The 25,967-nt window shown below is 36.0% G+C and overlaps 1 protein-coding gene and 2 long non-coding RNA genes across 3 annotated transcripts in view; 2 read left to right on the top strand and 1 right to left on the bottom strand.

The window, feature by feature from the left end:
- LOC149528497 (uncharacterized) overlaps nucleotides 1-18,782 on the bottom strand; it is a 150,050-nt gene extending 131,268 nt beyond the window's left edge. The window contains exons 1-2 of the mRNA XM_089810692.1: nucleotides 18,471-18,782; nucleotides 18,188-18,342 (exon numbers count right to left, since the gene is read on the bottom strand). Of these exons, the coding sequence (XP_089666818.1) occupies nucleotides 18,188-18,342; nucleotides 18,471-18,612 (297 nt within the window). The 5' untranslated portion in view covers nucleotides 18,613-18,782. The remainder of the gene's footprint in view (nucleotides 1-18,187; nucleotides 18,343-18,470) is intronic.
- A 4,000-nt stretch (nucleotides 18,783-22,782) lies between these two features.
- LOC149528496 (uncharacterized) lies at nucleotides 22,783-23,204 on the top strand. The gene is made up of 3 exons (XR_016358916.1): nucleotides 22,783-22,860; nucleotides 22,982-23,059; nucleotides 23,142-23,204. It is a non-coding gene; the product is annotated as an uncharacterized LOC149528496 (long non-coding RNA).
- Nucleotides 23,205-23,301: 97 nt separating this feature from the next.
- LOC149528495 (uncharacterized) lies at nucleotides 23,302-25,765 on the top strand. The gene is made up of 4 exons (XR_016358350.1): nucleotides 23,302-23,378; nucleotides 25,293-25,379; nucleotides 25,486-25,563; nucleotides 25,703-25,765. It is a non-coding gene; the product is annotated as an uncharacterized LOC149528495 (long non-coding RNA).
- The last annotated feature ends 202 nt before the right edge of the window (nucleotides 25,766-25,967 follow it).

Here is a 25,967-nt window from a genome sequence, read left to right as displayed (position 1 = left end):
GATTCTGGTGCTTCTAGTACTGTTATGCCTTTTGAGATAATGAAAGAATTAGGTTTGAAGGTTGACACTACTCAAGGAAGATGTTGTGCTATGGATAAAAGGGAAGTTACAGTCATAGGCACTATTAGTGCCCTGCCCTATAGATTGACAGCCTGTCCAAATAAAGAACTCACTATGAGCGTATTGGTTGTTGACATACCACCTCAATATGGTATGTTATTATCTAGAAAATGGAGTGCTGCCATGGGAGGAAGTTTACAATGTGACCTATCATTTGCTACTTTTAATATTGATGGAAATTTTGTAAAGATCAATAGAGAACCAAAAAGCATATATATGATAGTAGAGGAAGTTGTTTGCCTTTGGACGCAAGATGGAGGAAGAGGACATTGTGGTAATAACCCTCAAAAGTTTACCAAGTCCTACAACCATTTTATTGAGACTCTCAACATCACTTCTACTAGTGTGGATCTAAAGTTCACAAATCTTTTCACACTTCTGCTTCAGCAAGATCAATGGAAACAGAAATTTGGTAGCAATTTGAGCTCCACCTCCATAGAGCAAGCCTTTGCTACTAAATCCTTTCAGAAGGATAAGAGCAAGTCTCATTCACAACAGTCTTCTCAATAGAAGGCCTCTGCTCCAGCATTAGAAGGCTCCAAGAAAAAGAACATTCAATGCAACTACTGCCACAAGTATAATCACATGAAGGTTGAATGTCAAAAACGTTGAGCTTCCCAAGCTAAGCAATCTAGTTCGCAGCCCAAAGAGAACAGTACAGAGCACATTTAGCAGACAACATCTATCTTTTACACCTTCATGGCCAAAAGACTTGCACATCATGTGAAATTGTCTTCCTGGTACATTAATTCAAGTGCCTCTTGTCATTTCACCTATCGTAAAACTGGTTCACTAACTACTAACCATTCTTAGATTCAGTAATTTTTGGTGGAGGGGAAGAGTACACTGTCGTCAGCAAAGGCAACATTTAAATTCAATCTATTAGGAGGAATCTCATTTTCCTCAATGTGTACTATGTTCCAAGGATGGAACTCAATCTACTCTCAGTCAGTCAAATGTTACAACACTCTCCACAGTTGGGTATTAACTTCAATTCACATCAATGCACCATCAGTGATAGAAATATCCAATTTGTTGTTGCAATTGGCCTTAAGGATCATGGTCTTTTCAGACTTGTTTAATTTGGTGATTCTCAGGACCTAGTTATGGCTACTCGACAGTCTTCTGACAGCTCACTTTGGCATCAGCGGTATGGGCACTTAAATGGGCATTAACTCTCTTAGCTTCTCAGGAAGAGATTGTCCTCGACATTCCAGAGATCCAAACTCACCTTGTAGTTTGTGATGCATCTCAGGTTGGGAAGCAACATCGCACACCTTTTCCTGTCAATGATTTGTGGTATGCTTCTCAGGTACTTCAACTTGTTCATGCCAATATCTACGGCGCTATGGCTACTCCTTTTGATCTTGGGTCCAAATATTTTTTGTTGTTTGTTGATGATTTCAGTACAAAGATGTTGGTATATTTCTCTTAAGAAAAATCAGATGTGTTTAAAATATTTCAGAAGTTTAAACCTCTAGTTGAAAAAGAGTCTGGGAAATCTATTATTGCTCTTAGGACAGATAATGGGGGGAATTTTTTCTACTGAAGTCTCTAGCTTATGTCATATTCATGCCATAGCAAGACAATGTAGTTGAACATCAGAAAAGAAAAATCACCGAGATGGCCAAATTCATGCTCAAACGCTAACATGTTCCAAAGACGTTTTGGGCAAAAGCAGTTAAGACTGCAGTCTATCTTTTGACTCTGATCACCACTATGGCGGTCAAAGGTAAGACTCCGGATGAAACTTGGTCAGGTCACGAACCCAAAATTAGTCACTTGAAAGTTTTTGGCTCTCTTGCCTATGTTGGATCCCTAATGCATTACGCACCAAGTTGGATGCCAAGAGTTAGAAACTCATGCTTGTCGGATACAATAGTGTTCACAAAGCCTACTGCTTAATCAACACTAAGACATCTTGTCTCTTGTATAGTCGTGATGTAGTCTATGATGAGCAGCGAGGACCATTCATGCTTGTTTCTCCTATTCATGATCCAGTAGATCAGATTATGAAGGCTCGTAATTTGGGAGTTCGACTTCCATTAAGTCCACCTATTCGAGGGCTCCAACAACACCTACAGCTCTATTTCTATCACTAATTCTTGTACAGACACCTTCGACTTCTCTTGCAAGATCACCTAGATTTGTAGATGCTTCACATGAGTTTGATCTAGATTCTTCTCATGAGGAACTTGATCATAGAGCATCTCCTAATGCTAATGTTGGTCCTTCTCCCATTTGACCTAAGTGGTGACTTGTTGATCTTCGAAATGATGAGCTCATCGATGGGAACACTGCTTGGAAAAGGAGCAAACCTGCAGAGTCAGTTAAATTTTGCTCTTATGACCAACATTCATTGTGTGTTTGAACCTCAAACATACTTAGAGGCTAAAGGAATTCTAGAGTGGGAACAAGGCATGCAATCTGAACACCAAAGCCTATTGAATAATTACATTTGGATCCTTTTTGATCTTCCACCAGGGAAGAAACCCATTAGTTGCAAATGGGTTTACAAAATAAAATACAAGTTTGATGGTACATTGGATAAGTACAAAGCTCCTTTAGTTGCAAAGGGTTTTTCTTAATGTCAGGGCATTGCTTATGAGGAGGCCTTTGATCCTATAGCAAAGATGAGCATTATCAGATTAGTCCTAGCCATGGCAACTCAATTTGGCTAGAAGGTCCATCAAATGGACGTCAAGAGTGCTTTCCTGAATGGTGACCTACAAAAAGAAGTCTACATGACGTAGCCTCCTGATTTCAAGGTTGATGGTAAAGTGCATCAGGTTCTCAGCTTACTGAAAGCTCTCTTTGGCTCGGAGCAGGCCCCTAGGGCATGGTACATGAAAATTGATAAGTACCTTAGTGATCAATGCTTCCAAAGTAGTTCTTCAAACTCAAATTTCTACATCAAAACTTCTGATAATGACATCATCTTTGTGGTCATTTATGTGGATGATTTGATCATAACTTGCAATGCATCTTTGATTCAGGGAATCAAATAGAGTTTATGCCAGTTTACTGACATGACTGATATTGGGCTCATGCATTATTGCCTAGGTGTTGAGGTTTGGCAACAAGCTTCTCATATATTCATTTCTCAGTCCAAATAAATCAGGCCTTTGTTAAGCAAATTTCACGTGTAGGATTTGCAAGACTACATCCACACCCATGGAGAAAGGTCTAAAGTTATGAGCCAATTCTAATTTTCCTCCAATTGATGATACTACATACCAGCAACTAGTAGGCAGCCTCATCTACCTCTCTAATATAAGACCTGATATTAGCTTCACAGTCAACTACATCTCACGTTTTATGACAGCTCCTAAGGCTGGTCATTGGGTATCAGCAAAACATGTGCTTCATTATGTGAAGGGCACTACAGTTATGGACTTCTTTACTCTCGGAGTTCTAATCCTAGACTCAATGGGTACATAGATTTAGATTAAGCAAGTTTTGTTGACGATAAAAAGTCAAATTCTGGATATGTGTATAGATTGGGATCTGGTGCCGTCACATGGACCAGGAAGAAGAGACAAGTAGTTTCTATCTCCTCCACAAAAGCTGAATGCAGAGGGACAGTTAAGTCAAGTTCTGAAGTTGTTTGGCTTTGTTGAATGCTTGGGGATATGCAAATGTCACCAACGGGACCGAACACTTTGTTGATCACGAAGGCATTATCAAGTTAGCATGGAATCCAGTCTTTCCATAAACGACCCAAGCATGTGGATGTTCACTGTCACTACATACGGCAGTTGGTTGAAGACGAGACAATAGACTTGCAGTATGTTCCTACAGTGGATCAAACTGCAGACATTCTCACCAAGCCTCTTGGTCACAATAAGTTTGTCAAATTCAAAGGACAGCTTGGTGTCGTGGATAGATTAACCATTAAGAGAGGGTATTACAATAATAGATAGCTTCCACTATTATCTATTATTACTTAATGGTTACCTATTTGTAATCTATTTTAAATATTAGAATATTTCTAATATTTAGTTAATTGTTAGTTAACTGATAGCTAGAATAGAATGTTTCTATTCTTTACAATCGTTTCCTAATGAAACATCGTCGTCTATTCATTTGTATATATTGATCTATTGATCAATGTTAATAAGGAGCAAGTATTTTACCAATTACTTTGTAATAAAAGAGGCATAATCAGCACTGTAGCAAGCAAATGTTCAAGATAGATGATAAGGTATGCTTGTACTTGGCTAAAGAAAGGCTTCGTGAGCGAGCAAAGAAGTCGAAACCTCCAAGCAGATAGGAAATAATGCTTTTTATCTTGATTTGCCACCATATATGAAGATTTAATTAGGTAAATGTTGAAAGTTGCATGCGTTTAAGTCCTCTCTACTAGATGAGGAAGATGCGTTGTTACCTTCAATAGAGAATGAGGACACCAAAAATCTACCAATAAGGGGGATATGATCCATGAAAAGAGTTAATGTTAATGAGCAGAGAGATGAATCAAGGGTTCTCTTCACAAAGAGATTGGTTTTGTTAGTTCCAATGGCAGACTTGGTATGATCCGGAGCATCCCAAGGAAGATAGAGAACAAGTTTACCAATTTGAAACTAGGTGGTTTTAAAGTTTTAGCATTTTTACCACTTTCTATAGATGGCAAATAAATTATGTTATTGCCAAAACTCAAATGCTACTTGGTGGAAGCATAAGCACTAACTTCCAGAAGCATCTAACCTAGAAACAACATGAAACAAAAATGATTTTGTTGATTTCACGTTTAAGTGCCACTACAGTGATATGAGAACTATAATACACAATTTTACAACATATGCTAGGTTTTTTAGCTCTTGTATTCCTCTTTCAAACAAAAACTTGTAGGGTTTAGCAGTGTGGAGCATTGTTTTGGAGGTAGAAGACAGCATTGTGGGGTTTTGAAGCATCAACATGTTGATGGTTTATTGTCATGTCCCCTTTCTAATGACATAACTCTAACAGAGAATTTGCCTATCATCGACTCTCGTAGGCAAATAATTTTGGAAAGAGAGTCATTTTATTTCCAGAATGATTACATTTTGCTCTCGGAGAATAATAATTTAGTAAGTGGGGCCTACAATAATAATTTAGTAAGTGGGGCCTACTTGTTCTAATATTAAATTAAGGTTGTACTTTAACTTTATAAAGTTATTTATTTAATTTTATAAAGTTTAAAAATTAAAGTACATCATAAAGGATAATTCCGGAAAACTTCCAGTAACTTCTCAGCAAGGTGAATAAATAGAGGACATAAGGCAGCCATTTGGACAAGCGATTTGTGAATTCTACTACTTATTATATGGGAGCAATTTGCGGTCTTGGTCTGCAAATTTCCATTGGATCTTTGGGAACGAAAACTCCCTTGGGTCTGCATAACTGAGGTGGTGAAATATCCTCCGAAGGGTTGCACATTGGACGTGGTCTACAACCATTTCATGTTGGGTTTATTGCATATTCGAATTGTTTGAAGGGTGGCGATTTCATGAAATTCTAACGAGGGATACTTGTATTACTCTCATCAAACAACAGGCAGGAGACAAATTCAAATTATCCACCATTCACAGAGGGTACAGAACTGGAAGATTTAAAGTGAAGTGGGGGAAGCATTTTCGGGGTACCAATCCCTCATACCCGTCCTCTGATTTCATGCAAATTAATGCGATATCATCCTAATAATCGAGTGAAGGAGGCCGCTGTATCCCGTGTTGGAAGATATAAATTAAAAATCGCGCAAGTTATACAGCAAGGGCAATTTAGTTCCAATTTAGTTCACTGTCAGATTAAGCTTGGACCAGTCCCGTCGATTCCAGACAGCGGATATAAATGAAATCCTCAAACCCGTGCGGCAATAATTATGAGGGCAGTATTTCAAATCGTCGACTGAGACGGAGGAAATTATGCTAGACAACTGAAACCGCGGGCATCAGTACCAAGGGTGAAGATAGGTCATGAGCTATTAAAGTCACGACAGGGATCAACTCGTTTTCAATTCGCCGTCCACAAAATCGAGAGAAGCAGGCATGAAGTGATATTCCGACGTGGATCCGAGATTGCCGGATTGAGCTACGACTCAGGTCCATTTAAATTCGGTCATTATTGAAATACCAATTAAATATTTCAGATGATGTTGCAGATCAGTATACTCAGTTTCTCCTAAAATTCGATGTAGTTGTTTCATGGGTTTATGTCAATCAATTTGAATAAATTATTAGAGACATTACCTTTACCATTGACAGATGCATGCTTAGTTTTGATAGAATTCATATTGCAAGACAAAGCTTGCGAATTGTTGACGCTATAGTAAGGGTTAGTGTGCTAACTGTTTGATGAAATGCCTACCCCTTGAAAGTTTTAAGATTTTTGGTGTGAAAAAGAAGCAATAACCTGTCAGGGTTATTTCATTTATGTAAACATCTTATCCACTTACTACAATGTACCAGACAATATTGGTGTCTTGAGAAACATTTAGCTCACTATTACTCAAGATTTCCCCTTTTAAGATTTCTCTAGGGTACACCATTGTAATCACTCTTTTTTATATTTCATTTCATTATTTTTCATGATTGAATGATGTTTGTATAGTGCAAATGATGATTAAGCATTGCTAGTGTTAATTTCTCACAATCAACAAATTTTAGAAGGTGCTTAGAAGAACTTTTAGTTAAGAATATGTAATTGTTGAACACTGTGAGGACAATCGTCCTTATTTAGAGATTGACTATTGATGAAGCATTACAAACTGCATAGTGGTCATTGCCAACAATGTTAGCACATGCAGATATAAACTTGTCAATTTAGACCCTTTCCTATAATATCCCCTTTCTAGCATTCACAATAAAATGTTGTTATCAGCCTATTTCCCCTTGGTCTTGTAGGCTAACCAATACATAGAAGGGCTTGGAGGCCAATTGGTCTAGGTAGTTTTGGTTGCAAGTCACTCTAAGGTGATTTGAAGCAGTTTCGGGGGTACTTACTATTTATAGTAAGTCATTATGGGCATGCTGGACTTCCAGTTGCAGTGGCATGTCAATGGTAAATTGGTAATATTGAGAAGATCACTTATTTATCACTGATATGATTGATTATGCTTTAATAAACCTATTTTATAATGTCAAATTTGATTATTCAGCTTTATTAATGCTTGGTCCATAGTTTGTGGGATATATTTGATTAAATGGCCCCCTTTATTCTATAATACATTGGAAGCATAAATAAAAGTTATTGGAGCCTTAGTGAAGGAAAATCATGTTATTTGGCATGAAAATATTAAAGAAAAAGCAATCATGATAAATTAGGGGCCAAAAAAGCAATCACAAAAACTAGGAGCAAAAAACAAAATCCTCAAAATTATAGGAAAGGACAAAAAAGTAATTTTGTTTTTCCCTAATTGTCAAGGTGAGTGGTTGAGCTCTTAGAAAGCACTATAAAGAGATTGAAGTACCTTCTTTCAGAATGCTTGGATAATTGGTGAAATCGACAAACTTGCAGAGATTTCCTCTCAAGGGCTTGGAGGATGAAATCCATCAGCTTATGATCTTGACGCTATTGTGAGATATAGGTCTGAGTGAGCTTCAAGGTAATATCAGCTTGTTTGACCTAGTTGTTTCTTGAAAGTGATTTCCATCTATCTAGGGTTTGATTTGGAGGATTAGCAGCTAGAGTTCAATTGTTATTGTTATGTGCACATGCATACATGCTGGTCGATTCCATTGAAGTCTGAGGATATGTCTTCTGAGTATATATGACTGGTTAGAGGTGCCATACAAGCTGAAAATCTGCCAGAGAGGGTCACACCAACTAAAGGAGTATTGTAGCAGGGCTGTACGAGTTAGTATCTATCATTAGCGACTGCCTTATTGTGTTTTAGCAGCTGCGTGTTCCACTAACAAATCTGCAGTCAAAACTGGGCCATTTGCAGACATGCACAACTCTGATATAAGGCCGTACCAGCACTAGGAACCCTCACAAGTACAGAAACATAATACAGAGGCTGCTGCCAAGAGTGAGGAGGCTAAGTAAATTCATTGGAAGTGATCTGGAGCTGTTGCTATGACTGTAATAGCTGATGCTGAAAGGAGACATTAATGATATTATGGAACAGTAAATTGATAAGTAAAATATTGTAACTTGTTACTCGCTTAAGTAAATAGAATAAACCATAGTTTGCAGACTTGGACTCGGAGAGTACTCAGCAAGCCCAAAATTTTCAACTCGGAATAAACTCGGCATATACTCAATAAAAACTCGGGGAAAACTTAGCAACTCAGAAAGTACTAAAATTTAAAATCTCTTAAAGAAACATATTTTTTTTGTAGAATACTAATATAAAATGTATTAAATTAGTAATTGACATTTCAATAGAGAAAATGTATAGTTTTATAGCACTAAAATGATGTGAAAAATGCATCTAATCCAATGTTTTCCCTGCATCAATATTTTTACATACATTTTTTAACATCTATGAATACGTGAGAGTTAAACTTGAGAGTACTCGCCCAGCAAAAAGACTTGAGAGTACTCGGCAACTCTAAGAGTACTCGGAGAGTTTGCAAACTATGGAATAAACATTGCTGTCGATGACACTTGTCTAATACACCGATTCAATATTATTGCTGTTAGTAGCTTGGTTGCAAATTGGTATTAGTATTAATTTTTTTGTCATTGCATTTTATATCTCATCCAAGCAGCCAAACTTGCAAACAATCAAACATACCTAGAAAACTTTATGTTCAGCCGTAAGCAAACTGTTAAAATGACAAAAAATCAGTTTGCAAAAAGGGCCTGACCCTTACATCCCCCCTTAAGCATTCTTGGTGTTTCAAATTTTTGTACTTAGTACTTAATGCATCTTTAAAAACATATAGTTGATATAAAAATAAAATCAATGAATATGGCAAATGGAAATAGCATGACAAGATGCTCATTTGAAATTAATTGTGAAAGCAGTACAACAAATTTCTTAGTGTCATTGCTATTACTGTCTACATGCAGATATAAGTTTGTGAATTTAGAGCCTTGCCTCTGAAGTTACTTTGTATTTCAACTTTTCAGACTGAGCATTAAAAAAAGGTTCCCTCGAAATTGAAAGGAAGACTTGTAATTCAAATATGGTTATTAGTCCCAACAAAATATGTTTAGGTTCTATGAATGTGAGGGCATTTTCATTTTCTCTCCACTCATTTTTTCCTTGTGTGAAGCTTTGGGTGGTCTACCTTTGCCTTATTCCATGTCATCTGTGAGAACTGAAATGTTGCAGAGTCAGAATTAGTTCATTGTTGAGTGTTAATTTATTCAAAAACCACAATATTTGTCAGCATCAGGACACATGGCCTTTCCTCTTAAACATGTTCATTGTGTTGTGGGTTTCAAGGCATTTTCAATCATCTCTAGTTGTGTTGGTCTTGCAGAGGACAGAAAAGTGATTTGAATGTTTTTGCCACCCTTAGCAGATAGACTTCACAAAGCAACCAGGGGAAGAAACTTCTTATGTTGCAACTTATGGTGATTTCAGAGAATGTCTTGTCTGAGACACAGATTCAACTTAGTTCCAGCATAGAATCATTAGTTAATGTCAAAATGCACTTAGATTTGTTTCTACTACATCGACTTGTGTTGGTTTTTAAAATGTTCCACGGCATTCCAGGGACGGGGTCAGCGGAACAATAGGGGATGTGTTTGCAAGAGGTTTCCTAGAGGGCCAAAAATAGGGGATGCGTCCCCATGGGAACATAGGCCCCAAATATTTAATCCATTAAAATAGAGCAGAGATAGACATAATGTGTGTCAATATACCCTATTCTTCTAATTTAAAAACATATTTATCCACTGAAAATTAAACCTGAAAACTCCATATGTTATAAAACCATAAACTTGCATAAATTATTAAAAGATAGACTTCTCTGTTGTACCCAAATTTTCATACTGTTCCCCGTTCCTTTTGCTCCCCTTCTTTTTGCTTCCTCTTTTGCACAGGAATTACGTCTCCTACATCTCCATGCTATCCCTCTTGCGTGTTATTTCCTGCTCCATGAGCTGATGAAGTTTGGTTTCTGCTTGTGAGTGACCTTATTTGGAGCAGTGTTACAAGACTCCAACTTAGGCTGATTTTTTACTTGGACTAAGACTCGACACCTAGAATTGGCAGAGACTTGGGAAAACGAAAAACACAAGAAATTCAAATTTTTTTAAGGATTCAAAACTTGTTTAATGCACCCTTTGATAAACAAACCTTAAAGAGACAATAAACTTATCAAATAGAAGCTACTTTGATCACATACACAAGTATATATAGTACTCGCATAAGTATAAATGCATATTTGAACTAAGGATAATAATGCATTGAAGAGCACATGATTATACTGAGAGGGGGGGGTGAATCAATATAATAAGAAATTCGCCAAATTAAAACTTTTTATCAAACAGTTGCCTTTATAACTTTAAATGATGAAATCGACAATTTCGCACATGAACATAATGACGTGAAGACTTACGTGGAAACCCAATGCAAGAGAAAACCATGGCAAATAAATGCTTTTTTATAAACTGTTCTTTTACAATGTTTTGTAGACTACGACCTACTAGAGGCTCCAACCCCTATGTTTATGAGCACCAACCCACTAGAAGCTCCAACCTACTAGAAGCACCAACCCCCACTACTATCTTCGTGAGCACCTACCCACTACACTCAAACTTCTTTTCCACCTTGACGATGTTGCAACTCAACTGATGATGGAGATCTTTAACCTACAACACTTTCTACTTATATTTGTATGGACCATTTATCTTCAACACTAACACCCTTCTCAATTTTCCTCACAAATCTGAATATATTCTTTTCAATCCGAAGTCAGTCTTATATATAAATATATAATCCTCTTCCTAAACCTCTTACATTGCTTCTATAACTCAAATATAAATAATATATATAGATCAGATTGAAAATCTGATTATATAAATTTCTTTTTTTCTTAACTTATATTATGTGTTCACTTCCTATCTACAGATTTCTCATCTTATATTTTTCACTTCTATTTCAATCTTAATCTGCTGACTTCCTTCTTGACTTATCTTCCACACGTATTCTTTTTATTTACTACTCTTTTATTAGTGCTCTGTTCATTTTCATCCACACCGACTTTTCTCATGCATCACATATATTTCATCCTTTCACTCTTTTAAATTTTTAATTCTCCACAGCTGACTCTCTTTTCACTCCACTCATTTTTCTAAACTTTCACACAAATTATGTCATATTTATGTCTTGAAAATTATAAGATATGACTTATGAAACAATAAAAAGTCATGTATCTTCATATTATATTTTCTCCTAATTCAAAATACATTTGATAATTATTTATGAATGCACCCTTTCACTTTTCTAAACATCGAGCTTCTTCTCTGATTTACCTTCTTTTTATTAATCCATTGCATAGTCTTTTGTCTTTTGATAGTCCATAAATATGAAACATTCGAACTCTGCCATGAACCCAAACAAATGCTGATTTGAATACTCGTTTCATAGTTGCTGCCAAAGCGTAACTGCCGTCTTAATATATCTTTGCCCACCGATTTTCATATTGAACACCACAATATGCAACTGGAGTTTATCCATGAGAGATGCCCGTCTACTTTAGAAAATTCTGCGATATATAACTAATAGTGTTGCCATAAGTGTATCATTGATTTATCAGGCCTCGCCGGAGACTATAATATGTTTATGGAACACTCTGTGAATTGCTAGTAAATATTATTTCTGTACACAAAAGAGATTATTCCAGTATATAATACCATGTTCCATTCGCTCTTATGTACGTAATTTATATACTCCGTCTGATTTATCACCGAACATATTTTTAATAACACCGAACATACTCTTTGCTGCGATGAATGGATATTCTTTGACTCTCGCTGGCTCAACAATGACAATGCCTTCAGTATTTTTCAAACTGTTCTAACATAAGGACCAGCAAACTCTTCCTGTCGTCACTTGAACATAGATGTAGTAAATATTTTGCTTGTTTTAAATACTTCAAATAATAACATGTCAGGTTTGACATTTTCACTCTGTTCATCGTGACTTCTAAATATTTATCTGATCTTAATATTTTGACATTCCAACTTTATGTTTATCGGGCTTCTCTTCAAGAAGGGAAGACTATTTAATTTGGTATATGCGCTGCTAATTATTTTTAAACATCGGTGGCTCATCTTCAACAAGTGTCATCATTTGCCGCTAAACATTAGTTATGCCATATGATATCAAAACAAAGGTGGACTATATTTTGCTTCATGGCAACTTTGTAAATTGCTTTAAATTTCTTAATCAGAAAATTTGTCACTGCCGTAATAATATATTCTTCTATAATATCTTTATGTGAACTTGTTGCTGTTAAGTCTTCAATATAGAAGACACCACCACTGTTCATGAAACCACTATCCTTTACATTATCGCACAATGGATGTGTTTTTCATTATTGCTTCCATGTATCTGTAAACATGAGTTCTGATTCATCGACTTGCATATTTTTGATATATATTTTTATGCAATTGCTGCTGACTCATATCCAACTCTAAGAAACATCTGTGCGCATATTCATACTATACATAAGGACCCTTCTTATGTGATTTTTCTTTTCTTCAGAACTATAGTATGTTTGATGTGCTTGATGACTTATGATCTTGATGCTATTGCTCAATTCATGGAGTTCAGTCAATGTATCCAATCAACAGATCTCCTCGATCATATGTTATTCTTTCTTGATAAATTGTAGTATTATATATGCCATTTTCATTTGATGTGAAACCTATCTTTTATTCATATTTCCTCATTCCTATTTGATTTTTTTGTCCATAGTTGTACACCATGTTTCTCAAGGAATATAAAATTGTTTGGTACATTCATGATAAAAACGAATTTCTATCATTCATTATCCTTAACACTTAATTTCCTATGATGGTAACACTTTAGTTTTGTCCATGCTCATGAAATCCTTTGACATCAATGACAATATTTCTATCACACATCAAATATATAAATGGTGTCAAATTTCTATAGAACTCATCGAACATGAAATCCATGGCATCAAAAGTTGCAAACAAATATCAAAGCAAAAGCTAGCAGTCTATGGCTCAAAAGAACCTATATCAAATGACCCCTCGACCCTCTTGTGTGTGTGGCTAAGACAGGTCTTGGTGTTGAAAATTTGTTCAGTGCTCCCCTCAAGATTCGTGAGAAGGGCTTAACCGCCTCCTGTGTGCTATAAGTTAAGTGGTTGTATTGGGCATTGACAGATCGGTCTTTTGGTGCAATTGCAACCCCACTCTAACAAGCGGTATCAATGCTTGGTCACAGGTTCGAATCCTCAGACCCTTGGGTAATGCTGAGGGGGAGATTGTTGGAAATATGTTCAGCACTTCCCTCTGGATTCGTGACAAGGGCTTAACTACCTCATGTGTACTATATGTTGAGTGGTTGAATCAGGCATTGATAGATCGATTTTTTGGTGCAACGGCAACCCCACTCTAACACCTAAATGATAATACAACCATGACCTCTGCTTGTGCCACTCATTTACAAATACACCAACATCCAAGGGGTTTCCTTGTGCTTTGTCCTCCTCTACCATTGTTATTTCCTGTGCCTCTTGATCTACCTAATCAACCCATGCCAAGTCACTATCACTGAAAACAAGATCATCAACCTCGATGATCCACTCTTACTATGGATCAACCTCCTCTAAAGTGATAGGAAACAAGTCAATGCCCAAGATTTGTTAATGATGGAAACAAAAGTTGTAATGTACACAAGATCATTCAACCTTTGCAATTGACAAACTATTGTGCTTCAATCACCCTTATGTCTTCAACCAATCTGTTGGTTTTCTCTTCAATGGCATACAATTTTTGCTCAAAAGGTGTTTTTTCTCTCCTTGCGTTTGGAAACAAAATGAATGGCTTTTTAGCGTGGAGAAGAAAACTTTAAGTGTCTTATTTTTAGAATTTTAAGGGTTGGGTTTTGTTTTTTTTTTTTGTTTACTATTTGCTTCTAGTTGTACAAGGACTCACCAAGTCTACTGACTCTTGCAAGACTTGTTAATGTTGTAGCTTTAGTCGGATTGATTTAACCATGAGATACATTGGTATGACTGATTATTATGATTAATAATCATTAGACAATTAATGTGTGTGTGTGTAATCTTATAATAACTATTGTCTAATTATTAATCCTAAATATTAAACAATGAATAGACATGTCTCTTCTTGTCTTAAACCATGTATAAATGCAAGAGGTTGCTGCCCTTGAAAAACGCATGCAAAAAAGGTAGTGCTACTACATTTGCAAGCGATCCTTAGAAAATCAACATGGTATTTGAGCCAAGTTGCAGCTATAGCAAATGAGCTCTGAAGCGTGCCTTATCGTGATGACTACAAAAGGAGCTCGGGATCCAGCCTAGTTTGATAGGCATGCAAATATTAGAACAATAAAGGAAGAACCCACATTGAATATTGATCTCCATGTTGAAGGAATGTCGAGCTGGTCTGAGATTGTCTTAAGCATGAATAGAGTGCTGAGTTAAATAAAATGCAGCATAGCATAGGGTATCTAGATGGAGATGAGGGGCACAGGCTTGCTAAGGGAAGTAGTCTGAAGCACTAGTGTTACCAGGAAAATGACGTCCACCAAGATTGTGTGGTCTTGAGAGTGGCGGTTCATGTTGGCTTGCCCTGTTGTTTGTTGCAGACAATTACCATGATTTTTGATGTTATCAAACCATTGGTTACAAAGGTATCTATTTACAGAGCCCCAATATATTATGCATTGGAAGTCGACTTAGGTGGGGATGGAACGAAGGTAAATGGCCAAGGATCATTATGTGTTGTTTTGACCTCGGTAAATGCTCTCAAATGATCTCACAATTGTTTGTTCCTAAGTAAAAGCATTTGCTCGATGACTACGTAGTGTACATGGCCATTGGATCCGTGTAGAGACTATAAATACAACGGAGGAAGGAATGTGAAGGTCATCGCTAGGTAATGATATAAAATGACACTTATTATACCGGAAGTGCCCATACCCCCGACCAGCAAAAGGAGGAGGAATTATTAAGGGCAATTTTTTATTTTTCTACCCGTCAACATAGGAAATGACATGGAAAAATACATGAGAGAATGTTAAAGGAGACAAAGGACTATCCAATATATTTATGCAATAAAATGAACGTATATTATAAAGGAAAATTACATGATTAAACATTATTGTGGAAAATTATATATGAGAAAACCACATTTAAGAGGGTGGATGTTACCACCTCAGCCTGTTAACAAATATTAAATGAAAGGTATTTTTTCTTTTTTTTCCCAACCATTGATTTCTACCAACCACAATAAATATGGGTTTTGAAATATGAATGACCCATCTCCGTATTGGTAGACCTACGGGAAAAGTGCTAGGGGATGCACAAAGGTGTCCTCACCTTGTGTTGTGTAAACCTCCAAAGTGGGAGCTGTGGGGGAACCCACAGCCCGCGACAAGTAACTCATTTTTATATACATATATTATGTATAGTGACATCAACTAATTAGAAAGATTTAATGTTCTAGTATATTAGCAGTAATTATGGAATTAAATATCGGGCTGTCTTACTTCAGCACATGGTGTGCTCCATGGTAGGGTAAGTATGAATATATAAAACAAGTATTATGTGAGTCTCTAATATTGTTATTAAAGAACATTGAATAGACTGAAATATGATAAATAATTATAAACATTGAATAGAATAATTATGTTTCCTTTATAAAGGAACAATATTACACTATTCTGATTATTACAAATCATTGATTATTCCTAATATTATTATTATCTTTGAGTACTATAGTAGTCTCTCTCTTATTTTTACGTTCTATAAGAGCTATGTGCCTTAATCTTTTCCTCCGAGGATGTTATTGCAGGAAATGGGAGATTGAGAGGGAGTCGGACACATTCATTTGAAGGAGTGGATAGAGGATATGTTTCAATTGATCTTTGAAGATCTTGATCATGTCCGATTCAAAGGGAGTATGACACTTCATCAAAGGCAACATTGGTTGAGGAGCTCAGATGACTGATTTTCAGAGGGAGTTCGAAAGTCCTTGTGTGTGACTGTATGACGTTAATGGACCTACCCCTTGTGTACATTATGAGGAAGTGATGACTTCCAAATGATTATCAGTTGTATTTGCAGAAGTTATTGAAAGGTGGCAATCTTATGATAACTTAATTATCTATGGGTATCTTATGATGTCTATGTAGATCGTGATAGATTATACTTTGCATGGTGGATGTTTATATGGTATGTATTATAAGAATGTTTGTGCACATACCTTACAAACATTTTAGTGTACATGGTGAATGTTATGCAAATTGATGTTATGGAGGCCATTACACAGAGTACTTGGTGAATATCATACGACTCGATGTTCAGGAGGCCATTATTCACAGTGCTTGGTGAATATCACGTGTTGATATTCTGGAAGGCCAATACTCATGATATCAGATGTGATATCAAACCTTATTTCAGTATTTGGTGAATATCATGTGTTGATATTTTGGAAGACCAATAATCATGATATCAAATGTGATAGCAAACCTTATTTGAGTACTTGGTGAATATCATGTGTTAATAATTTGGAAGACCAATACTCATGATATCAAAATGTTGAGTATTTGGTGAATGTCACGTGTTGATATTCTGGAAGACCAATTCTCATGATGTCAAAATGTTGAATACCTTTTGATTTGAAGATATTCTTATATTACATTGAAGTAATATATGGTCGTGTGTTTATCCTCCCTAGCTAAGAGAGAGTGTTAAAGTTGTAGCTTCTGTTGGATTGATTTAACCATGAGATACATTTGTACAACTAATTATTATGATTAATAATTAGTAGATGATTAATGTGTGTGTGTAATCTTCTAATAGCTATTGTCTAATTATCAATTTTAAATATTAAATTAATGAATAGACATGTCCATTTAAGGAACATGTCTCTTCTTGTCTTAAACCATGTATAAACGCAAGAGGTCTCTGACCTTGAAAAACACATACCAAGAAGGCAATGCTATTACATCTGTGAGCAATCCCTAGAAACTCAACAAGACTCGTCAAACCTCAAATCTTTGGTGCCTAGGCCTCTTTTGACCTGGCTCACCTTTGGGCTCACCAAGTCTAGGCAAGTCCAGGCAAGTTTTGTAAGTATGATTTGGAGTACTTTTGCTAGGCTCATTGTAGCATGTCTCCTTCCATTCACCGGTGAGGCCAACTCTTGATTTCTTGTTTGATTTGCAGCTTAATTCTTTTAAAGCAATTGAGTGTTGAAATATTATTGACATTTCTACATTTCAACTCCAGCACTTTACAATCAGAACAAATAATGGAAGACAGATAGCACAGAGGTGGTTTCTTCTTGTTCTCTCTTCCTGTCCATTCTAATAACTAATGACCCTAGACCCCATTATAGTTAGAGTAGCGCCCCTCAACACCGTACATAGACGTAACGTGTATATGCTAGGCCATATACTTATCATTTAGGAACGTATGATATCCACTTAAAATGATACCTGAAAACTCTTTATGTTATTAAAAGTGTAAGCATAAGTTAATAAATGAAATACTTCTCTACTGTGCCCAGTTCTTCATACATAGTTTCAATGTGTAATTTCGCCTCGTCCGTAGCTATAGATGGGCTTAAAAAACAGAGGTAAATTCTGGAACACTGGAAAATCTTTGAAGATCGGATTTTCACAGATTTTCCCAAAACTAAAATCACTCAATTCAGCCTAAAATCACTCAAAAAAACAATGAAACATCCTTCGACCCTGTTCACTCTACAATAAGATTAGAGTCCTACAAAATTCTCAAGTCATAGCTAAACAATACGCAAAACAATTAAACACACTCGCGTGGCTCTGACATAAAATTCATATAAGCTTCATGCTGTGGACAATGGCTTTTATAATTCTTTGTACTGTTAACACACTTAAAGTGTTCTATTTATGAACCAAATGCAACAGAAAAGAACTAACCTTTATCTCCTGAATGCTCAAATTAGTGTACTTAATTTGCGAAGCAAGCCCGGCTCCACATTCTACACTTGCTCCAAATAAAATACCCACAAAAGCTATCTTTTGCAACGCCGTTCTTCTTCCAAGCCTCTCAGACCCATTGTTGCCTGCTACGCCTGTAAACTAAAAGCATGCAGTATATTAAAAACGTAATAAATGGGAAAAAAAAAAACTCCACTAGTAATTTCAAAACTTGAAATAACAACGAAAAACAAGAACAGTGACAAAATTGATTTGAACTCACATTTAGTTTGAATTGTATGGCCTCGCAGCGAAAAAGAATTTAGTGGTCTAAATGCAGATGAACAGCAAGTAATTGATGTTGTTATCCGAGGAGTAAAACAAGCTAGTGTCATTGAAAACATCTGATACTCAAATGAGTACATTTCCCATTCTGATCTTTTCAATTAGGAAACTGTAATTTAGTTTTAGATTGACAACCTGCTGCGATCTATCTGAAAAATATCACTATCATTTTAATTCGAACTTTTTTTCATGAATGAGATAAAAACCCTAGGCTAACTTCAATAAAATAAAATTAAACATTAGGAAATGTGGTGATATAGGTGACAGAGATACGAGTGGAATGGACCTATGAAATTATTGACAAGATAACGAAGCTGATGTTGATTTTGATATATTCTATCAATTTTAACAAATATGATATGAACCCTCTCCCCTAGGGGGGGGGGGGTTGTTGATAAAACGCCACCACCAGACTTCCCCTCTAAGTGCTAGCACTGGAACCAGAATTCACACGCCGCACCCTTCCCTAGTAGAGATAATAAAAAAAAGAAAAACCTAGACCCAATAGTTGAACAAAAGGGTAGTAAAAAAATCAAAGTTGAAAACCCTGTTGAGGTGGACATTGGGGAGTTGGAGGAGGAGGAGGGAGGAAATGGTAGGAGAAGGTCGGGAAGGTTAGCCAAAACACAAGCAAGATATAAACAAAAGGCTAATAGATTTAGGGCTGAGGAGGTGAAAGAGGAGAATAATGAAAATAATGAAATAGAAATGGAGGAGGAGAAACTCTCTGACTCCAAGAGAGAAAGGGGGAATGAGAAGAAAGAAAAAAGTGAAAATTCTTTAGATAACACTCGGGTGTCTGCTAGTAATGCCAATACCACTGAGATGATGCATGTATCGGCTAGCTTTACCTTGTAGCCTAATACCTTCTGTGAAGATAGCAATAAAATGGATACCTCCCCCATTACCATATCTTCCCCGACTAAGGGAAACCAATATTTTTACTAAACCCCAGGTTTTGCAGGATGAAAACTAGCCATTGACAAAGACTGATGAGGCGCATAAGAATGTTGAAAAGGGAAACATGGAGAAAGAGGAGGAGTAGAATGAGAGGAATGCACAGATAGAGAGAAGGGTCAAATTCTTAGAGGATGGATTTTACTCCTCTAAATTTGTCGTGAACGTTACCCATGCTACTGCTACTACCCTTCAATTATTGGCACAGGAGAAGGACGAGTCAGGATTGGACATGGAGGACAACAAGCTCCTATATAAGTTCCTAGCTGAGGATTGGGTTAGAGTGCTTCTGGCTAGAAAGGGAAAAGATAAAGATGAAAAATAATGTGGTGGTTCTTGGGGGTTTTTTAGCCTTGGTTGTTTATTAGTTTCTGTTGCTATCGGGTTTGCTGGTTTACAGCCTATTCACTGACTTGGGTTGGCTTGTTTATGCCAACAGATTTTAAAAACTGAATTTTAATAGTATGTTTGGTGCTTTAGTCTTTAGATTTAGTATAGAGATTATGTTGATAGATGTAAATGATAGTGTGATGGTTTTGGACTGGGTTGCATTTGTTTGTGCCAACAGTTCATGTTTTGAACAATCAGAGTATGCTTAGTACTATATTTTTTGTTCTAGTTAGTAGTTTCTTTGTTAGCGGTGTTTTTGGTTAATAGTTGTAGGCAGCGATTGTTTGTGACTGCTTTCTACTAGTTTTGTTGGTAATGTGCTAGTTAACAACTTTTTGGTTGTAAGGGTTGACCCCCTTGTTTTGGTCGCTTTTTATTTCAAAAACAAATATGATATGAATTAAGAAAAATTGTGATTTTACATTAAAATAGGTTTTCATGTTTTAAGATATTTTCTTCTTATATATAATTGTTTTAGATGTATTGTATCAATGTAGTTTTGATGTTTATTACATTTGTCTATGTTTAGGTTTTAAATTTGGTGGTATTGAAAATCACTTATGAAAGTTCAGTATACACTAAACATAAATGTAAATATTGATATACTTGAGAGTGGTTTGAAACTATTTGACTAATGGAATCGCATGATTAAATGTTTTTATGAATATTTTATCATAAAAATTCATGACCATGGGTGATCTAAGAAGGTGGCTTTAAAAATCATAAGCATACAACTTGATACACTTGACATGTGAATTGATGAGTTTTAATCATATTTCAAAATATAAAACTCAAGATATAGGGGACTTTCAATTTAATTCTAGAGTCTAGTTTGTGAGTTTGGCTTGATCATCAAGAGAAAACCCAAAGTAATTGGATCAATCTTGTCCTTAACTGATGGATAGAGTAGATTTCAATGATAGTTTGAATGTTGGGATCAAGGCAAATTGATGCAACAAATAAGCCCAGTGATGTGCTAAGGCATATGCATTTCTAGCACCCATGAAAAGTGACATACAATAAAATAAAGGGATAGGGTATGTGCAGGATCATGGTGTGCCAAAAAGTGGCGATGTGAAAAAAAAAGAGTTTGAAGATGCCTAAAAGCGCTTCAAAATCCGCTCTGACTTTTTTTTACCTATCCAAGAACCAAACCTGGAAGGTTAAGCCGAGCCTTATCGGATATCCGATATCATATCGGATATCCGATTTTAAATCCAATATCCGACTAATAATTAAAATCATATAATAGTATGATATATTATTTAATATTATTATTATTGATATAAAATAATAATAATAATATTAAATAATATATCATACTATTATATTATAATAATATTATTATTATTTAATATTATTATTATAATTATTATTATACTATAATATAATAATAATATTATTATAATAATTATTATATTATAATCGTATAATATTATACTATAATAATAATATTATAATAACATATTATATTATAATAATATAATATAATATTTCATATATTATAATATATAGTAATGTAATATAATATATATAATATAATATAATATAATAATAAAAAGTAATATCTTATAATATAATATATAATAAAAAAGTATAATATATTATAAATTATAATAAAAAAGTATAATAATAATATTTTATATTATAATATATAGTAAATTAATATAATAAATATAAAATATAATATAAAAATATATAAAATGTAATATATATGTTATATTATATATATTATAATATCGGATATCTGATACCTGTGCATGGATTAAACACAAAATCACAGACCCGCGGCCCTTATTTTCACGCGAATTTGGGCCAGTCAGATCGGATATCAGATAATAAATTAGATATCAGATAGCAAATCGGATATCAGAATCTAGGGTTTTTTTGACAAAAATGGTTAAAATTTAGATTTTTTTTTAATATATATTACGTTTTGCAATTCAATAGGAATGGCTGATCAAAATGATGACACTGAGGCAGGGAATAATATTCCTCGCAACCCACCACCAAACGATCCAGTATCCCCACAAAACCGTCCACCAAATGATCCTCTACCTCCTCAAAACCCTCCTCGAATCGAGGATTTGATAAATGAAAATCTCACTGAGTTGAGAGGTTTGCATAGAACATACAATAATGTACCTGCACTGGCTCCTATGTTATCCACGTTAAACACCATAGTGGATAACATTGAAACTCTTACAAACCAACAAAATGTCGCTCTTTGTTGGCGTGATGAAATGCACCAGATGTTTGATGATGGTTTGGATTATGATGAGGTCGCGGCCCTCAACATAACCAAAGACGATTTGGCAAGCCTTTTTGCTAACCCAAAAACGGGTATACCAGTTGACCCAAAAAAAACCAAACTATCGATTAAATGGTGCACAAATGACGCCATACGTGCAAATTTTTGAGACCGTTGGTGGATGGTCTTTGATATCCCTCCACATGGCAATTTAGACATACCATTTTATTTCCTTAAAAAATTATATGCAGAATTTGTGTTGAAACTTAAAGTGAACTATTGGAGCATGAAGCCCAACATGGGCTTAGGACTAGGAGCTCCTCAGGATAGACCCTCTTCCCAGCAGAAGAAACTTGGCACTTTTGTCCCCCCCCCCCCCCCTGATATCTCCCCCCCTCCTCGAGTGCAACATCCAGATATTATGGCAAAGGCTAGCTCTCAGACCATCGGAGCCATTCATAGGCTGAGTAGCCTAATGATATCTCAGGCTAGGTCAGTCTTGCCTCCTCGTGTTGATGATGTTGGTGCCAGTTCATCATCGGCTAGCTCATCACACGTTTGTGTGCCTCACACTTGCATTACATGCAAGAATATTTGCCTGGGTCCCATAGGTGATCTTCCTGAGTATCATTTTGTATTAGACGAGGATACACCAGATGCACGTGCAGAGGCTACAGACCCTGATGCAAGAGAGGAGGGGAATGTAGAGGCATGGACTCCTTCGGTGTTGGTACGTGTATACATTTTTTTGTTATGACATATGTGATTTAAAGTTAATTTTTATAATAGAGTAATTTTAATTTTTAAGCCATACTGACTTTTACATGTATGTGATCTTCATTCATGTTTAGTTGATGACTGAGGAGGAGCTCAGACAGATAGATGATGCTACACTCTCGGCCATTTCATTTGGCCTTGAGACATCTACGGTACATTATGTTGTGTTCGCATTTCTTTTTTCTATTTGATATTGTAGCATATATGGTTGCTAATCTTTCTTTTATCTTGCAGATACCACCTGCCCCAGGGGGACAAAGTGCGGGGGGTGAGCCAGCATGCATTGACAAAGGAAAGGTAATTAGATGTTTTCTAATTGATTAAATATTGATGCATTCTTGTAAAATGTTTGTGGTAATCTCATTTAATTACATTATTTATTGTATATAGGGTGTGGCTACTGGCGATGAGCCTGTACAGATTCGGCGTCCTAGATCATCAGGGATTTTCATTCACACAGAGAGCCCCATTGTATGTATAAGTATCATTTATTTTTTATTTTTTTAATTGATGCAGAGGAAAGTATGATTGTTGTTCTATACAATTTCAATGATTTTTTTCGTACCAATAATGATTCATGTCTTGCATATGTTCATTACAACTTAAATAGGCTTATATGCACCTATCCAACCGACCAAGTTGGTTACAAAGGTTTATTTAATCAAACAAATACCAAATTACTACTTTCCCTCCAAAACTAATATGATTGTTTGAATTTGAAATTCAAATTTCAAACTATAGTTTTTATGCATTCCCTAACTTTCTAAACTATTCCATTGACTCAAAATTGGTCATATGGATTTATTAAATGCAACTAAGTAAATTTCCAGAAAATTGAAGTTTTTATTATTTTTTCTCCAAACCACCATACACTCTGATCTCCCCCTTTCAACTGAGATCACATATGACATATATAAAGGTCTACATGACCATTGGAACAACCATATAGGCGTTCCCAACCATAAAACAAACAAACAACCACTTTTTGCTAATACTGTTTAGACTCTAAATACCCTATTCTAAGGCCTTTTGGTCCCATGGAGTCACTTGGTTTATAACCACACCAAAATGCCTGTGGGCCTTACATGTGCCTTTATTACAAAACATAGACCAACTTGTAAAATATGGACCAAACCTTTATTCCAACTTCCTAATCTACTTGAATCCTCACTTTCATGGAGTGGCAAGGTGTCCGGCAACAGAGATACTTGTTCCCCCTTGCCACATAGGTTAGGTGCCCTGCACCACCTTTGCTCTCTCTCATTTTGAACACTAGTCCACCAAGTGAGTGATGTTCCTCTCAGTCTTGTTGTTGCTACTTTTACCTTCTTATCTGCCTCTATGTCTTCAAGATCAAAGTAGTTCTCAAGGGCCTCTATCCACCCTAGCACTTCTTCACTATCCATTTTACCGTGGTTTATTGGAAAATCAATATGGTTCTTCCCACCATTACCTTGTATTGCCTTAATGATTCTCATAAATCTCCTTTCTTCAGGATCATCTGTTGTCTCATGCTCTTGCCTTGCATTACCAACCTCTTCTTCTTCATGGTTCTCTCCATGAGTTCTTCCTCTAACCTCTTCTCCTCTAGGTTCTCGCCTTTCCTTTTCTAAGGATTCTATCCTTGCAATAAGCTTCAGCCTCTCTCTTCTCATCTGTCTTTCTTCCCTCACTCTAGATGCTTCAAGTTCTCTCCTCTCTCTTTTCTCTTTTGCCAACTCTTCTCTCAATTCTTCAAGTTCTCTAGCCATTTGATTTTTAGGAGGCATTTTCACAACAAGTTTTCTTCCTTCCCAAGGGCCAACTCATTGATTCTCTTTCTTTCCTCACCAAGAAATCTCTGGACACCACTTATGTACCTTTCAACTCTAGGACACACAAGGAGGAATTAGACACACCAAGGCTTCAACAAAGGGACCAACACACTAAGGATTTTCAAGATTATAGGTCTTGGTCACACTCCTAAACACCCAAACTTCAAAACCCTCCTTAAAATGGCTTAAAAACCAGGGCCTGCTTGTTCAAACCCCAAAACTCAATTCTAGAACGTTTTGACTTGTCTAATGACAAGATATGATCATGACAACCTACATGAACCTATCAAATGACACGTCTACGATATGAAATCCTAAAATCCTATCTCATGCCCAATTACAACTTTTTTCCACATATGAGTCCAACATTATAACTTTGTATGCTTCCATGAGCCATAATTGGTGCAAGGATTGCCCAATTGACTTCAAGAGATGTTCCATGACCTCTGTAATGCCTTGGATCTTCAATGTTCCCCTGATGAGCATGGGATGCTCTTGCATCACTTATCTTCATAAATAAATTCAAAACTAATTTCCGTGATATTAACAACTACTATTTTGTATCTCATAGGAGACTCCTAGTGCACATGAGGTTCGACAGGACAATTATGTAGATTTGATGACACGGCCACTCACTCCTGAGGAGGAGCCTACAATAGTAAGTTGTAGTTTGAATTCATGATTAAATATGTTATAAATTTAGCATGCTATGGTTATAGTTTAAATTGTAGATTCATTTGACAAAGGTATTTGAACATATACAGCCCACAATCACAGAGGTACCAGCATTGCCGAGGGCATACGAGAGGACTCCTGACCGCCACAGGAGGTCGACGAGAGAGGTATTTATTATGAAATTTTGATAGTATTAATCTCCAATACGGAAAAGATCATTATGCATTTGAGTAATTCAATGTTAGATATGTAGAATCATATAAATTTAGTAGTCTAACTTTGGGTTTTCCTTTTTTGTTTATGTAGGAGGCATCTGATCCACCTAGTGCAGCGAAGAGGCTGCATTTTGATCATCCACCAGCACCCTAGGATAGTATAGTTTTCGTAGGATGCATCATGAGACATTTTGAGATGGCATATGCCACATTGTATATAGAAACATTGATATTATACACATTCTGATGGCAGGATCAGCCACATTTTGTATATGGATCTATGTATTTTGATATACATATATTTGAGTACTTTGTCTATGGATACATGATCTTTGATATATATTTGTGTAAAATTT

The sequence above is a fragment of the Cupressus sempervirens genome, chromosome 11 (assembly GCF_028749045.1).
Source record: "Cupressus sempervirens isolate cs-2001-9-10 chromosome 11, ASM2874904v1, whole genome shotgun sequence".
Taxonomy (NCBI): Eukaryota; Viridiplantae; Streptophyta; class Pinopsida; order Cupressales; family Cupressaceae; genus Cupressus; species Cupressus sempervirens.
Note: the sequence above shows the minus strand (reverse complement) of the source record. Positions and strands in the feature narration are given on the sequence as shown.